Raw genomic sequence first — 16,676 nt, 5'->3', positions numbered from 1 at the left:
TCGGCACTTCCAGACCCAGGTTTTCGTGAGGCTGATCCAGTAACTTTCAGCTTCTTTTTAACTTTGTAGACTGCACATCTGGATATTCTCAGATTTGCTGCAATCTCAGTAGGTGTCAGACCGGCACGCAGCAATTCAGGTACAGCTAAAGTTTTCTTCATTTTCAGCAGAAGCGCAGGAATTGTAGAGACGAGAGATTACCAGCTGCATTGACTGACCTTAATGAATCACTTAAGCATTACAACCTATTTAGATATGTTTCAATGGCTTTTAAACAAGCAGTCAACTGAGTGTAAACTTTTTTTTGGGTCACCCTGTATATACTGAATATTGTCATGGTGTTTGCCGATGAAATTCAAAGAATTTCAAGTTGGCCCATTCATCCTTCAATTTGAACACCTCCTGTAGGTTTGGACACCTCTTTCCTAATACAAAAGACAAAACAAATACCGTATTTTTTGGACTATAAGTCGCAGTTTTTTTCATAGTTTGGCTGGGGGTGTGACAGGAGCGACTTATGTGTGAAATTATTAACACATTATGATATCATTTCACATGTTAGTTTGGTGTTTTGGAGTGACACTGATGGTTTGGTAAACTTGTTACTTGTTAGCATGTTCTTTATGCTATAGTTATCTGAAATAACTCTTAATAGCTACGGCCACGTTCGCGTTCTGCACTTGGCAATGTGTGTTCAATTGTATTATTTACTTTTTTATATTGAAATGCGTGCTTTTAGTTTGTGGGGCTTTCACTTCCACGTGGGGGCGCACTCGCATTTGTTTACGTGAAGAAGAGCGCTCCCATGCCAGAAGAAGACTGACAGCTACACAGCTCTGAGTGAGGGGGTGAGTTAGCAAAAGAGAAACACGGCTGCGAACCTACGTTCAATGTTTATGGTTGTAAAACATTTCTACAGAGGCAACGCCTGTGTGGCTCATCTTTTCTGATGTTGTTGTGTGTTTTCCACCCGCGATCGGACACTTAGTGCCAGTTGCGTGGTTGTTTAAACGATGTGCTAATGCTAGCGAGCGCATGCTAACCGTTTGTGTCAATGCTGTAATAGCACCTAATTATCAATTATTTACGTTGATGCGAACCTGTTTTGTATCGAGCATCGTCGTTTGGGAGTTTAGCTCGCTGTATAGCCAGGACCGAGCCGTAGCATCCTGGTGAGGACGGTATATTCGTTGTTCATGCACTGTACACTGTACACTTATTCAGCATGTTGTTCACTATTGTATTTTTATATTAAATTGCCTTTCAAGATGACATATCTGTTTTATGTGTTGGATTTTATCAAGTAAATTTACCCCAAAAATGTGACTTATACTCCGGTGCGACTTATATATGTTTTTTTTCTCTTCGTTGGGCATTTTATGGCTGGTGCGACTTATACTCAGGTGCGACTTGTAGTCCGAAAAATACAGAAGGTCTTTCTAACCTTCTCCCCTGGTCGTCCAACCTCTCCAAGTTCACCAGCTCGCCCTGGAACACCTGGAATACCCGGCTTTCCTGGCTCTCCTGCTGGCCCTGGAGGTCCTACCAGCCCTCGTTCTCCTATAGCTCTCCCAGGAGGTCCCGGTGTTCCTATCGGACCTCTTTCTCCTTGTTCACCCTTTGGCCCTCTGTCCCCTGAAAAGCCACGTGCTCCCTGATGCCAAATGAGTAAAAATACACATTTGCTACAATCCCACAGTTTCTTTATTGTTATCCAAGTGTTACTTACATCCGCACCAGCTGGTCCTCTTAAACCAGTCTCACCCCTGTCTCCTTTTTCACCTCTCTCTGCCTTCACTGCTGGAGCAGGCACAGTGTCCTTCCTGTCCACAACTGTCTTTAGGTCAGACACCTGTATCGACAACAGAACAAAAGGCCATGAGCACAGCAGCTACAGGTGCTGGACTGTGAAATGATTTCAACGAGTCCATTCCATTCCATTTCGGCAGCTTGAAAATTGCTTGTAATCAGTCTCCTTTGTGCAACTTTTCTGCTGTGGCGTTCAGAAACAATTTTAAGCGGTGGAGTGGTTTAATAGCACATTTTGAGTTGTGTATTAGGCCAGACGCTCAGAATAATCCCATTTTGCTCGCAGAAACTGAGTTCATGCTTGATGTTAAAAATCAGAACAAGTCAAGCTTGAGTTTATTGAAAGAAATGATGTATGAGTATTGACGTTCATAAATGATCCATTTTGGTCCAACGCAACAAGCTTAGTCTTACATCATGTGTATCTCATATTTTTCACTTTCATACTGACCAATCAAACTCAGCCAATCCAATTTGTTGGGAATGAAGAGCTTTTTACATGCATATTCTGTTTGACACAAATAAGCTACACAAATAAGTGCTGAAGAAATGCCACATTACAAATCAATGAATTTTATTTATAATGAATATAATGATTTCATTTTCCCTGCAGAGTTTGCATGCAAACATGGATGTTTTTTTAATACTCTCCTGTTCCCGTTGTTCCAAAAAATGTGCATATTAATAATTAATATACAGTAAGACCAGGGGTGAAGGTGGGCCAGAACAACGTTCCAGCAAGAAATTTGGCGCTGGAACGGGTTGGAACAGTGCTTTAATCTGGAAAATATGATGGCAACTGTCAAAACCTCATGCTAAAAACAACCTGCCTGGCTACTAACGTCAGATTTACATACACAAGTGTTAACAACAAGCATAATAAAGGGCATTGTGTAGCATCATCCGTTTCCGCTGATATTTATTATTTATTTAATCCCCGGACAGCATGGAGTTCTCCCAACGTGTGTCTGATGTGTCGTGTCGATGTGTGCATTCGCTCAGCTATCCACCCTCCCTGGCTGGGACTCCAGTTGCCGGTTCCATTGGCTGACAAACTGACATGTGATCAGCATGGATAGTTAGCTCTGATTGGTTCAAATGCAAATGTTTTCTGGGACAAAAAAGAACAAGACTGTTGAATGAATGCGATGAAAAGAGGCAATGCAACAATAAAATGGTTTGGTCTTTACGAAAAAGGAAAGGGTTGAATTGATTTATTTTATTTCCTTTGATGGGAAGGTTCAGAACATCTTGTTACTATAATGCATAACCCCAGAAATAAATTAACAGAAAATTCAGATGGTCCTTAAACTTAAAAAACAAAAAAACAAACAAAAACAACATTTTTTTTGTTTGTATATAAATATATATATATATATATATATATATATATATATATATATATATATATATATATATATATATATATATTAGGGCTGTCAAAATTATCGCGTTAACGCGCGGTAATTAATTTTTTTAATTAATCACGTTAAAATATTTGACGCAATTAACGCACATGTCCCGCTCAGCCTGCCTGCCTTTTGGTAAGTTTTACAGCAAGGCTTTTTGTGCTGTCTAACAGCGAACTCTTGTGGTCGCTTTGCGACATGGTTTATTGTTGTCTTGCCAGTTCAATATGGCTGCAGGACGTCTCGGGCTGACGCCTACGTTGTAATGTTGTGCTTATATGATCCTTGGACAAGATTTGTCCGTAAGTATGGTTGTTGTAAATAATGCACATATTATGTTAGTAAGTGAAATGTTATAATTTTTTGTATGAGACGCTTTTTGTTTATGTTTTGTGAACCTGTATAGCGTGCTCAGCTAACGTTGTTGCTAATGCAATGCTTGTGCACTTTTTTTTGTATTTTTACGACGGTCTAAAGAGGACAATGGTTTGAGGCAATTTTAGTAATAAATCAGATGAAAAAGAAAGAAGACTGATTATTATGGCGTCGTTCACTAGCTGTCTAGCTTTGGAAAAGGTAGATGCTTCGGAGTGAGGACAGCATAGACAGATTTAAATGACAGTAGAGTGAAACGCCCACTACAGTCTTTATGTACCGTATGTTGAATGTATTTATCCATCGTGTGTCTTATCTTTCCATTACAACAATTTATTTTACAGAATATATATATAATTTACAGAAAAATATGGCATATTTTATAAATGGTTTGAATTGCGATTAATTGCGATTAATTACGATTAATTGATTTTTAGGCTGTAATTAACTCGATTAAAAATTTTAATCGTTTGACAGCCCTAATATATATATATATATATATATATGTGTGTGTGTGTGTGTGTGTGCGTGTGTGTGTGTGTTCTCTAATTTGTATCAGAAATAATACATAAGCAATACATCCAGTTCTCATGCTAAAACAAATATAACTAAAGTGAGATTGAACACAATAAATTTTAAACATTTTTTTAATGCAATGAGGTCCAGAAATTCTTGTCTCAAATGTGATACATTTGGCAGTATATGTGCACTTTGGACTTATTTTTGTTCATGTTCCTATGTTAGGCAACTTATTTCCTTATAATATAAAAATGTTTGTGTTTTCTTCAAAATGAATTCCATTTCACTGTGCATAATATAAGTCATTTGTACTTATTTTGTTCATGTATGTTACTTTAAAATACAATTTTGAATGAAAATCAGTTTCTTATGTATGCCTTGTTACAGTAAGTGTAATGCAGTAGACTAATAATGCATGTGTTTTTTTTTGTTTTGTTTTTTTGCGTTCCTGTGGTTTTAGGAGGTTTGAAAACCCCCCCAAAATACATCTGGCTCTGTGGCGACCTTTTTTTTCCAGGGAGTTCCGGCAAGAAATTCTAGCCACTTTCACCCCTGCATAAGACTTAATTTTTCATCGGTGCGATAGTGAGTGCAACTAGGCCTGTCGCGATAACAAGTTTTAGTGGGCGATAAATTCTCTCATACATTATTGCGATATGCAATTTTTAACCAATTTACAATAACAGTAAGAATACAGTATATATTAATAATACTAAGTAATATAAAGTACACCCATTTAAATGCAATAAACATTTACTCAATATCAATACTGCACAGAAACACAGAATAAATATAGTGTCTTTTTCAAGAAAAAATAAAATTGCACTTCAATAACTTATTGCACTTCAACAACTTAAGCATTTAGGCACAGAGGTATAAAGTAGTAACACAAACAATTGCACTTCAACAAGAGAAAACTACATTAATTAAGTAGCAATAACAAAAATTTGGCTTCACTAAGGCTAGGTTCATACTGCAGGTCGTATTGCACAAGTCCCATTTTTTTGTCATGTCTGGTTTTTTGGCGTGCCCGTTCAGACTGCCTTTGTCCATGGAGCCCGTTCAAGTATCATGCATGCACACTAATTCGCAGTCCGAGATGCGCTCAGCAAAGTGACCCACATGCATAGAAGCATCAAAACATTACACATGCTAGCTGTATGTCATTTCAGGGTGATCATATTTTGATTTCCAAAAAGATGAGACAAATAACAGACATTAATAATCCCCGTTTAGTCTTTTATTCAACACGCACGCACATAAGCCTTGACTTGTGTGCCTGAAGTGGGTGTGTAAATTTGCCCCGTCTCGGCCATTTAAGCAATACTGAAATATTGCGCATTCGACGCATAGAATGAAAATCGAAAATTGTCAGGCTTATCCTTTTCTTCATTTATTTTTTTTTATATGACTGTGGTCAAGCCCGCTTCAGCATAAAAGCAGAGTTCAAGCTAGAAGCTAATGCACAGCTACATCGCTCCCGTCCTGCCTGCCGCTCTCACTTCGCTGACGTCATTGCTGCATGAATTCCGATTCGGGAGACTTGAAAGTTCAGAACGCCAGCCACACTCTGGAAAAATGTGGCCCAGATAAGATTTGAAATGCTATGCTTCTATGCTACTTGTCACGTTCAGACCGTCAAGTTAATGCTTCACTCGAATCGGAAAAACACGAAAAAAATCAGATTTGTGCATTAAGACAAGAAGTATAAACCTAGAAAGTGTCAAACAACATTAAACAGAGGTAAAACGGTGTCATTTCTTCAGCAATGTAGCGGACTACACTTTCCGTGAGGGAACGCCATTTTGCGCGATCTCGTTTATATTTCTCAAATCAAGCGATTACCTTTGTAATTGTCGATTGCCGTGACGAGGAAGGCTCCACTTGTTGCAATGCAGTTTTCTTCCCAGTTAAAACTAAAGAGGGTGATAGTGTTTCAAATGAGCATGTACTGTAGATTTGTTGTGTTGGTCCTCTTTGTTGAACCAACCATGCTTTTTGGTTGCCTCGCCATTTTCATTTGGTTTTAAATCAAAATATTCCCACTCCGGGCCACTGGTGTTTGGCTTGGAAATCAGCATTTTCCGTCCATTTTGCTGCTCGCTCATTGCTGTATGCCGACAAAGCACTCGGCCCCGCCTCTCCCCATTGAAAGATGGTCACGCAAACTCAAATGTATAAAAACGAACATATCCAGAAGCAGGGGTCGCGTTAACCGAATATTTTCCGTCGTTGACCGATTTTTTAAAACGGTGACGGAAAAAACTGAAGTCCACCTGTCATTTTGACAGGTTGCAATTCACACCCCAGACCACAGGGTGGTGAGTGACCATATTAATTAGCTATTGTCTCTCTTGATGCATGACGTCGTTGGCCTTACTCTGAAAAATGTCAAGGCAACTGAGTGTCCGAAGTTTCTTCAAAAAGCACCAAAACGACGATGGTGTTGATAAAAGAGGTGAAAAAACAGGGACTGCACAAGCGGGCACGCAATTCAAGTCCATGCGCACCAGGAGGAAGGTGTGAAACTACGTTCAGGCCACAGCAGGTGAACTGTTAATTTCATTGTTCCATATGTAGCCTAGCTACTGGGGCCACAGTCAGCTGTTTTTGTCAGTGCGGAGAAAAAGTTACATATTCATCTGCTTGATGTGTGATGGCACGGTGTGGATTCTCTGTTAAGCTTGTTCGGACAGAATATTAATTTAAAATGAATGAAAACTAAATACTATTGAATATGTTGAAGCGGTATGCAATGTTAAGAGTCTTGTTAGCTGGAATTGCTGTGTCCAGCCGCTGTAGCTCTGCTGCTCTCTGTGAACTCTCTATTCAAGCCAGAACGCGCGCGGCTTTTAAGTGTCTCTGTCACGTGACTGTGTCGTAGCCGCTAACGCGCTCGGCCAAATGGACACACAAGTACGGAAGGTGAATTATGCCAAACAAAGGGTCACCACAATGTCATTATCATCATTTTAAAAATTTAAGTGATGGGTAAAAATAGATTATGACCGGATTTTTATGACCCTGTCAGTCAAAATGACAGACAACGAAAAAGTCTAGCGCAACCTTTGTCCAGAAGTCAATAAAACAGAGTGAATCCTCGTCACAGCATATTGCGCTAGTGTTGGTAACAAGGAAACCGAACTTTTAACAGCACGTCCGCTGCACATCTGCCACGCGCGCAAGCACGCACGCACGCACGTGAGGTGATAAATCGCAGCGGGAAAATTACAGCCTTCATTTTCATTTACTGTGAGATAAATGGAATTATTGCATATCGCAACAGGCTTAAGTGCAACCTTTCTCATATCCGAGGTCAACTAGGATGGACCCCAGCCAATCAGCAACCATAGACTTCATAACGATGTTGACGTGACACATTGCCCAGACGCTGCGCCACGCCTTCAAGTAAAGGGCCGTCCCACACTCCACTTCAGTAGGTCACAGTGACTCTCTTACACATGCAGAGATCCAACGCCGGATTTAGGCTGAAAAAGTACAGAAGCTGTACAGCATTCAAACAGGAAGGATTGTCTCAGGAGTGATTTGTTCGAAGATTCAAGGTAATTCTTTTATTTTTGGTAACATGCATGCATTTTAAAACGTTGTGAAAAAAATCAATGGGAGAAATTAACCGCTACGGCATTGGCGTCAAAATTTGCAATATTTACGTAAAATAAATGCAATTTTTTTTTTTTTTTTGCTTTTAACCAAGAATCGAGGCTGTTTTATGTCCCTATCTATAAAGAATTCAGGGATTTTAGCATTTATTCACAAGACCTTTCAACGTAGAAAGCTCTTTGTGTTTCCACTCGGTCAGCTTTGACGGAGATAGGCTATTAATCGGCCCCGCGCCCCGTAAATATATCATGAAGTCTATGCAGCAACACTGAGCTGATACAATTAAAATGAATAATGAAAAGATTCAAGCAAAAATAGCCCTTGAAAGTAATCGTCTCATATACCTGAATTCCGAGGTTGCCCAGAGCCTTTATTACATCCTGGTAATTGAAACACAAAAACATGCATTATATTGCAGACACATTATACACAATTTGAAATAAAGGTGTGAATGTGTTACCACTCCAGTTCCAGGTTTGCCAGGTGCTCCGTCTTCTCCTGGGTCACCCTAGATAGAAAGTGGAGTATCCATGTGTCAACACAAGTAAGACACTCATATTTTCAATGAGAGACAAAAAGATGAACTTACAATGTCACCTTTAGCACCAGCAGGGCCCCTGTCACCCTGAAACGGGAAAGTTAAATTTAAAAGATGACTTAAGTGACTACTGATTGAAGGCAAATAAGGACCACTTACTCGAGGACCCGCAGCTCCGGGAATCCCCGGTACACCCTGAGGACAGGAGGAGAACCAACATCATGTATTTGTGTTAACTGACCGTGATGTTCTTATTAAATATTTGTTAACTTTGAGAATTTTTAATATTGTTTAATGATTGTTAACCTTGCACTCCTACTGTAGATATCATGTTGATGATTGCTTTAGTGTTATGAGAAAAAATTGATGTCATCACTTGATCTTTGCCTTTTAAGATATGAAATGATATTGCTCCATCATTTCAAACGGTTTCACTATACTATTTGTGTGAAATACTCTCCCAATCAGGTGGTGAATTATTGAAATGCAGCCAAAAGGAGATTTGAGAGGTCAAAATGATCTATGTGTAGAAAATCCTAATTAGCACAAGTGGATATTTGTGCCGCATTAATCCCCTTTAGGTGATACTGAGACATTGCATTTAGGGAACAAAAAATGGATGTTAGGTCACAGTGACTTTTGATTACCAAATCTAAATGGTTTGCCCTTGAAAAAGTGAGCACCTATGCATTTTTTATAAGGTTCTTTGGAGGTGTTCCCTGAGAATGGGACAGCATAATATAACTCCCCCGGCCCCCGCTGTCTCCAGCGTGGAGGCAAAAGAACACGAACAGATAAGACTGTGGGAAGGAAGCAAGCGCATACAGAGACAGATTAGATAAAATACACATCACTGCAGCTACATGTGGGAGGGCGATGCGACTGGGGATAACACGGCCACACAAGAGCTGGATATAAGGGAGAGAGACGTTCGCACAAACTTGCACCACGTCTGTCTGTATACAATAAAAGATTAAGGCAACAGAGAACAATTGTTTAGCACATAATGACTGTCTGCCCAGTAGCCCTTAGAGCTCCACATTATTCCTAGCACACCACACTGCAGTAACAGCAGTGGTGTGTGTGAATCTGCAAAATACATTTGAAGAGTACAATGTTGAAATGCAATTTCATTCCAACTCACAGATGTTCCTGGCGGTCCTTGGGGGCCTGGGATCGGCGCTGCGTCGGTTCCTTTGACGTACACAACCTGATCGAGATGTGCAGTGTATGAATAAGTAAATAAGTAGACCTTTACTTAATTGATATTGTATGTAAATACTTAGATGTTTCCAAGTTGAAAGGGCTAAACAGTAATATATTCAGTTCTTTATTGGGTATTACATATTTTGCCCCTTTATTTTGTTGTAAAGCAGGGGTGTCCAAACTATGGTCCACAGGCCAACGGTGGCCTCATGCCCAGTTTGTATTGGCCCACAACAAATTATGAAAATATCAGTGAATATGGCTCGCACAAGAAAATTAAATTCAGCCTACATTCTATTGCACTTCTCAGATTTAACACTAGATGGACCAAACCATTTAAACCAGGGGTCGCCAACGACCGGGCTGCGGAGAAATAGTAAATAATTTATTAACAACTGCATTCTGGCCGATTGACTTTGGCCTGTGCCGCTTAACACACCAATATCAATATAAGGAATGGATTCGTGACCGGTATGTGAATAAACCGAGTGATTCGAGCATGTCTGTGCAAATGCAGATATATATACAGATCGCAAATGACGGCGGCCTTAAGCGTACATTTGAGACAACAACTCTACCGAGGTTCTGGATTAAAGTCATTTCGGAATATCCTGACATCGCTAGGAGAGCAGTGAAAACTGTGCTACAATTTCCAACATCGTATCTTTGTGAAGCGGCCTTCTCTCATTCTCCCATCTCGTCTTAACAAAACGAGCTCAGGCCTTCCACTGATTCAGCGAGTGAGTTGTATTTTCCCTGCACTTAACACGACGGGGCTAAAAACAAATGTTATTTTATATTTATTGTATTTTTCTGCCGCACATTGCCGGTGTTCTGACAAATTTGGCATGCACGTAACGTTAAAAATGACCGCTAATGCAGCGATCCCAAAGTACACACTACAAACTATCTTTAGAGAAAGGAATATTAACTTACGTTTGCCATGTAAGCTGCACACAACAACTGCACGCAGCTCTGTCACTTAACGACTTCGCCGTGTCGTTAAGCATTAATTTACGCCATTTTCGTGTTGTACCTGTATGTTTATGATGTAGTTTTTTAGCACCATTGGATAACATTGAGAGTCCGACTGAATATAAAAGAGGGCTTTTTTCACCGCCACAAAAGCTTTGGGAGCAAAATTGTATAAGGGTGCAAAATTTGACCAAACACCGGTCCATGAAAAAAAGACCAAAATCACACTGGTCCGTGGTGCAAAAAAGGTTGGGGACCTTTGATTTAAACAGTGCCGCTCCATTAGCTCAGGGGTCAAAAACGGGCAACATGTTTAAATCAATGTACAGTATTTTTCTGACAAGTCGCAGTTTTTTTTTCATAGTTTTGCTGGGGGTGCGACTTATACTTTGGAGTGACTTATGTGTGAAATTACCAACACATTATTACATCATTTCACATGTTATTTTGGTGTTTTGGAGTAACACTGATGGTTTGGTCAACTTGTTAGCATGTTCTCTATGCTATAGTTATCCGAATAACTCTTAACAGCTATGTTACGTTCAAATACCGGCCACGTTCGCATTTCGTTGTTCCTGCATCATGTAACAATATCATACTCTACACTTATTCAGCATGTTGTTCTCTATTGTATTTTTATTTTAAATTGCCTTTAAAGATGACATATTTGTTCAATGTGTTGGATTTTACTGTATCATGTAAATTTCCCCCCAAAATGCGACTTATACTCCGGTGCGACTTATATGTTTTTGGGCTGGTGCGACTTAGTCCGAAAAATACAGTAGATAACTGTGAAGAATTTTAGTACAGTGGTACCTTTCATTCCTTTTCCATGACGCTCTTTCCTCACGAGGGTCACAGAGGTGCTGGAGCCATGGCAGACGTGCTAACCACTCAGCCACTGTGCTGCCAACATGCTACCTCTACATACAAATTTAATTCATTCCAGAGCCTGGTTTTTAAGTCGAAACGGTCGTATGTCGAGCGGGATTTTCCATAACAATATATTATAAAATATAAAATCCTGCTGGTACAATTACAGATAACAATTAACAATTACACATAACAAAACAAATGAATTATAAATACAAATCGTAATAATAATAAAAATGTAACGAATCGGGTTCTAATGTGGCGGTTGTGTTTTGCATGCTGTTCCTGAGCGCACTGTGTGATTGACGAGAGAGAGAGAGAGAGAGAGAGAGAGAGAGAGAGAGAGAGGTGTGGTAGAGTGGAAAAGTTTTTACATTTTTTCATATTGTTGTTGGCATCGGCTACGGCAGACAGTAGACAGTAGACAGTAGACTTGTAGCCCTTGACTCATTGCCAGTTGTATTCATCGAATCCATTTCAATTGGCTAGTCTAGCATTGAATGATCATGTTTCACTGCCAACAACAACGAATGACGGCCAATCCAAATTGACTAGGAGACTAGCAGCAACCAAACGATCACTGCCAACCTCCCAATCAAAATTGATTGGAAATCTACCGCCTTTAATAGAAGCCAATGAGTTAGGACTTAAAAATAGACATTTTAAAAACCCAATCTTTTTTACCAAATTCCGATCCTCTTCTATTAAATAATCAAAGTGGCAAGATATCAAGTTGGGCCTTGCATCCTTTGATTTTTCTGAAAGTGGCCTTTGAGAATAGAAAATTAGGACACCCCTGTTGTAGAGCAACCACACAGTCTTCATGAACATTTAAACAATAAAACACAAACGCACCCAATTACAGCCAAAAGGCAAATGAAATTCCATTTGCAGTCCACAATGCAATGCAATGTTGCATATAAGCAACACAGGCTTTAATTGAAATGCTATGATCTCACATCCACACCACTATATATTGCCCTCTGTGCACAGTGTGCCGTGAGATACTAGGTTAATTTGTTTCATGACCAAACTTGTAGCACTCTACATGTGTTTCTCAAATCAGTTATCTTCATGTAATTAAGTGATAAACAATTAAGCCATTCCAAATTCCTCCAAACTTATGTTAACCTCAATTTTCTATTTTTTTGGTAAGTCCTACCTGTCCAGGAGGACCTATGCCACCAGGCAGTCCCGCAGGTCCCGTAAGGCCTGGAGGGCCTGATGGGCCAGTGAGACCACGCTCTCCTTTTTGCCCGTCACGGCCCTGAAAAAGAAAAGATTATGCAATTAAGCCTCTCCCAACGCTTTTTTTTTTCTTTCAGCTAATAGTGGAGACCTAACTATAACATCAAAGCAGGTGGCCAGTGCCACCCCTCCACTGATGTTCTACAGATCATTAAGAAGAATTTGCACATGAAAACACAAGTCTGACATTTGGCACCGATCTGGATTGCTCTCTGAAGTGTCTCCCTCTTACAGGATAATTTTGATCATTACAATATCGAACGAGACATACATTAGCTGATCCTGTGACATCAAGTGAAGTATGATGACGCTCTCAATAGGTGAACAAACCATAGTTGAGGCAGCAGGTTGGAGAGTTGGGGTTGATGTGTTACACAATAAAGTGAAATCAATAAAGGAAGTGGTGGGACGATGGTAGAGACGAAGAGGACACAATGTAAAACTAAAGTGACGGCACAGACACTTAAGAAGAATGATGATGCAACTGAGGTTTGACAATACTGACATCTCGACCAGCAGCTCCCACGGCTCCTCTTTCACCCTGCAAATTGAAGAAAGAAACATAAACATCCAACAGAAACACTCATTCAGACACCATTAAGCATAATATTCACACCTCCATTTAATGTGAGGAATGCCAAACAAAAGTACAAAGTTTTAATTGTAAGTATGTTTTGAAAAAATATGAAGAACAAGTCAACTATGCTATTGTATTATATTATTGTTAAAAACAAAAAACAGCAATTTGTTTAAAATAGCATAGAGCATAGAATGGAACACAAACCTTTCGCCCATCCTCTCCTGGCAAACCATCCTCGCCCTGTGTAATCAAAACAAACTGCATTACCGACACTACAGGGGAAAACTGAATGATGGCCAGTTTTGCAGCAGGAGCACTGAGATAATTTAGTGGCACCACTTTACACACTCATTCAGGACAGCCATCATGCAGTCAAGCCTGAAATAAAAGTCTCTACTGTTTCTGTCCGGAGACATCCTTCTCAGAAAAGAGCATATTAAAGTAACTCAACTCAACAACGTGAATGAAAATAAGAGCATTCAAACTTGGACTGTTTTCTAACCATTGAGATTGAACATAATGGAATCTACACATTCCTTTGCAAGACAAAATCCTCTTTATTACCATTTTGCCAGGAAGCCCAGGTTTGCCATCTTCTCCCACTTTGCCCTGAAACGTCACACAAAATCCCATGTTTTCTTAGCAAATGTAGAAAATATATTTATACATGCAGTGCCTGTTCCTGTATATGTGTAGATGTGTACTCACTGGGGTCCCTGGAGCACCTGGAGAGCCCACAGGCCCTTGGGGACCCTGTTCACCTCGGAGTCCTGCTAAACCCTGGGGACAGTTTTCAGCATTTTACCCGATTCCATTACAAGAGGAGTTTTAATAAAATGTGTAATGCTTGGTTTTGTATCAGTTTCAAACTGAAGATGATCATGGCAATATAATACAGTATAGTTATTTAATTGATCCCATTAGTTTATGTTCATGGCACAGCTGACGGGGGGGGGGGCGGCACTTCATTGTGCTGCAGTGATTGCATGCATCTATTCTTAGAAAATACTTAATATCTTAACAATAAGATGAGCTGTTATATGCTTGAAGAGTAATTATGAAAAGACTGTTTTCATATTTAAATTTCACATTAAAGAATATTGAACAGGAGAGACTTTTACCCTAAATGTGAAAATCCGTTAATATTTCCACAGTGACATATTTTTAAACAGGCAAGGCCAAATAACCTGACCAAATATGTAACCAGAATAATATGTACCGTAATTCTCGCACTAAAAGGCACACCTGACTATAAGCTGGCACCCACCAAATTTAGCATGAAAACGGCATTTGTTCATAGATAAGCCGCACTGGAATACAAGCTGCAGCTGTCCTCTCTGTTTTATGGGATATTAACAACAAAATATACTAAACGGTAACACTTTCTTTGACAGTAGCATTTATGAATGCTTATACCAGATGTCATTTAGTGTTATCCGGCAAATTATCTCATTTTTGAATGGATGTATAAGATCCAAGCTGCACATAAATGGAGTTAGTGACATAATTTGCCAAACGACACTTAACGACATAAACATTCAGTAATCCCCATGACAGTGTCATATCATAATTATGAGGGTCTAATGACAGTCTTATGACGCCGCTGTCAAAAAAGTGTGACCTATTAACCCAAATAAATCAACAGATAAGCCACACTGGACTATAAACCGCACCATTCAAAATGAAGAAAGTAGCAGCTCATAGTCTGAAAATTACGCTACTTGAAAGTGTTATCGTCTATTCATCCATGCAACAAAATATGCTTGAATAAACTCACATCTCTTCCAGGTTCACCCGATTTCCCAGGATCACCCTTAAAAACAAGAAACACAAAAAACATATTAGCGATGGACATGTTCTACTCTGGTTAATGTTCAACATACAGCATGTTTGCTGGGTTTGGAGCTCCAGTACCCTCTGACCAGGTGGTCCTGCAGCACCTGGTTTACCATCCAGACCAGGACGACCATCCAATCCAGAGGCTCCTCTTTCTCCCTGATTATGCAGAGAAGTTCAAATCAGAACCAAATTTCATATTATATTATTATTCATTTAAAAAAAAAAGACATTATGTAGTATTGAGCATTCACATGTAATATGGCTGAAGATCGCCATTGGCTGGTTTACATATGTAGTCCCTTGGCAGGATTATCTAACATTATAATGTAATGATGATGGAACGGATAAGAAAATCTATGTCTCTCTCAAGGTCTGAGCCACCAAACAACCCGTGCAATATTATTACATTCTTGGACAGGCTTACCATTCCAAGAATCACCCCCAAGGACAGTTTACAGAGAGCTTGAGGGATTACCGCAAACAGAGTAATGCTGATAATTAAATCATGTCAAAGCCTAAGGCTTGAAGATACTTCGCCTGTCGTAAAAGGACATTTGATAGAACTAATATTTCTACGAACTCAGGTCATAATATCATTACTGAGGTTGCAGAATCTTTTTACAGTGGTTTGATATGACCGCCAAACTCCTTGTTAAGCCCTTAGAAATAATGAGTGCATTACAAGTATCCTTGTGGTGGCTAAGTTTAAGAAATGCCGCTTTATGCGAATGTCTTCCTTTGTACATAACCAACTGCTGTTACTAATAACAAAACTACTGCTGATGCAAGAAAACAGACATCTCTCAGACTATTAAAGCATTCTTTTTTAATTGGTCTCACAAGTGAGTTTGGACTACTCAATTTCCTTTGGTATTATTAGGCTGCTAACATGGTTATGTGAATTCATTAGTTCTACGCATTTAAGAATAGGCAGTGCCCAGACGGTTTTCACAATGAACTACAGTATACTGTAAATCGACTTGCTGCCAAAATAAGCAGAATGCCATTTTAGAGCATACAGTATTTAAAAAGGCAAAGTTGTTAAAGCAGAAATGTGAAGTAATTTCATAACATGCCAAATAGGGTCACAATTAAAGTAATTAAACATTGTCCAACAAATAAAGCATGAGAAAATAATTTATATGTTGTATATTTGACAAAATAATCGCGTTTCCGAAGTTCAAGCCTGAAAGGGGACGAACCCGGAAGTGATACGTCACACCGAGAACAGCGATGGCAGCGCTCCATACGGCCGCCATACAAAGCCCTTCAAACAATGATTCAAACAGCGATATAAGCGATAGATCGAGCGCAAAGGAGGAGATCCAAGTTTTTGAAGAGTTGGAGGAAGAAAAGGAGCTTGGAATTTTATGTTGGACCTAACATGTATTAGCCAGACGCTAATCAGGATGCAAACAATGTGCCTAGGCTACCTGACACGGAATGGAGACAAGACCCATCGAGATTACAAGATTGGTAAAATATAGGCTGTTATTATTTTCATGATTTGAAGATGCAGGCATTTGCACATAATTGTATGTTTTTGTCTATCTGATGACATTGTTTAAAAAAATAATAATCAGACTGCATGTTCATTTTGGCAGATCCGGCAGCTCTCGTGCATATAAAATAATAATATAAAAACGTTGGGGGGGGAGAAGGAGATGAGTCGTTGATGGGTTTC

General features: G+C 39.5%; 1 protein-coding gene across 1 annotated transcript in view; it reads right to left on the bottom strand.

Moving 5' to 3' along the window:
* Positions 1 to 16,676, bottom strand: part of col7a1 (collagen, type VII, alpha 1) — a 117,996-nt gene that overhangs the window by 51,632 nt on the left and 49,688 nt on the right. Inside the window, exons 60-73 of the mRNA XM_057845589.1 lie at positions 15,068 to 15,148; positions 14,931 to 14,966; positions 13,862 to 13,933; positions 13,718 to 13,762; positions 13,358 to 13,393; positions 13,079 to 13,114; positions 12,488 to 12,592; positions 9,416 to 9,481; positions 8,431 to 8,466; positions 8,323 to 8,358; positions 8,194 to 8,241; positions 8,078 to 8,113; positions 1,730 to 1,852; positions 1,445 to 1,654 (exon numbers count right to left, since the gene is read on the bottom strand). Of these exons, the coding sequence (XP_057701572.1) occupies positions 1,445 to 1,654; positions 1,730 to 1,852; positions 8,078 to 8,113; positions 8,194 to 8,241; positions 8,323 to 8,358; positions 8,431 to 8,466; positions 9,416 to 9,481; positions 12,488 to 12,592; positions 13,079 to 13,114; positions 13,358 to 13,393; positions 13,718 to 13,762; positions 13,862 to 13,933; positions 14,931 to 14,966; positions 15,068 to 15,148 (966 nt within the window). The remainder of the gene's footprint in view (positions 1 to 1,444; positions 1,655 to 1,729; positions 1,853 to 8,077; positions 8,114 to 8,193; positions 8,242 to 8,322; positions 8,359 to 8,430; positions 8,467 to 9,415; positions 9,482 to 12,487; positions 12,593 to 13,078; positions 13,115 to 13,357; positions 13,394 to 13,717; positions 13,763 to 13,861; positions 13,934 to 14,930; positions 14,967 to 15,067; positions 15,149 to 16,676) is intronic.

This window comes from Corythoichthys intestinalis, chromosome 9 (assembly GCF_030265065.1).
Source record: "Corythoichthys intestinalis isolate RoL2023-P3 chromosome 9, ASM3026506v1, whole genome shotgun sequence".
Classification (NCBI taxonomy): domain Eukaryota; kingdom Metazoa; phylum Chordata; class Actinopteri; order Syngnathiformes; family Syngnathidae; genus Corythoichthys; species Corythoichthys intestinalis.
This window is presented reverse-complemented; position numbering and strand designations above follow the sequence as displayed.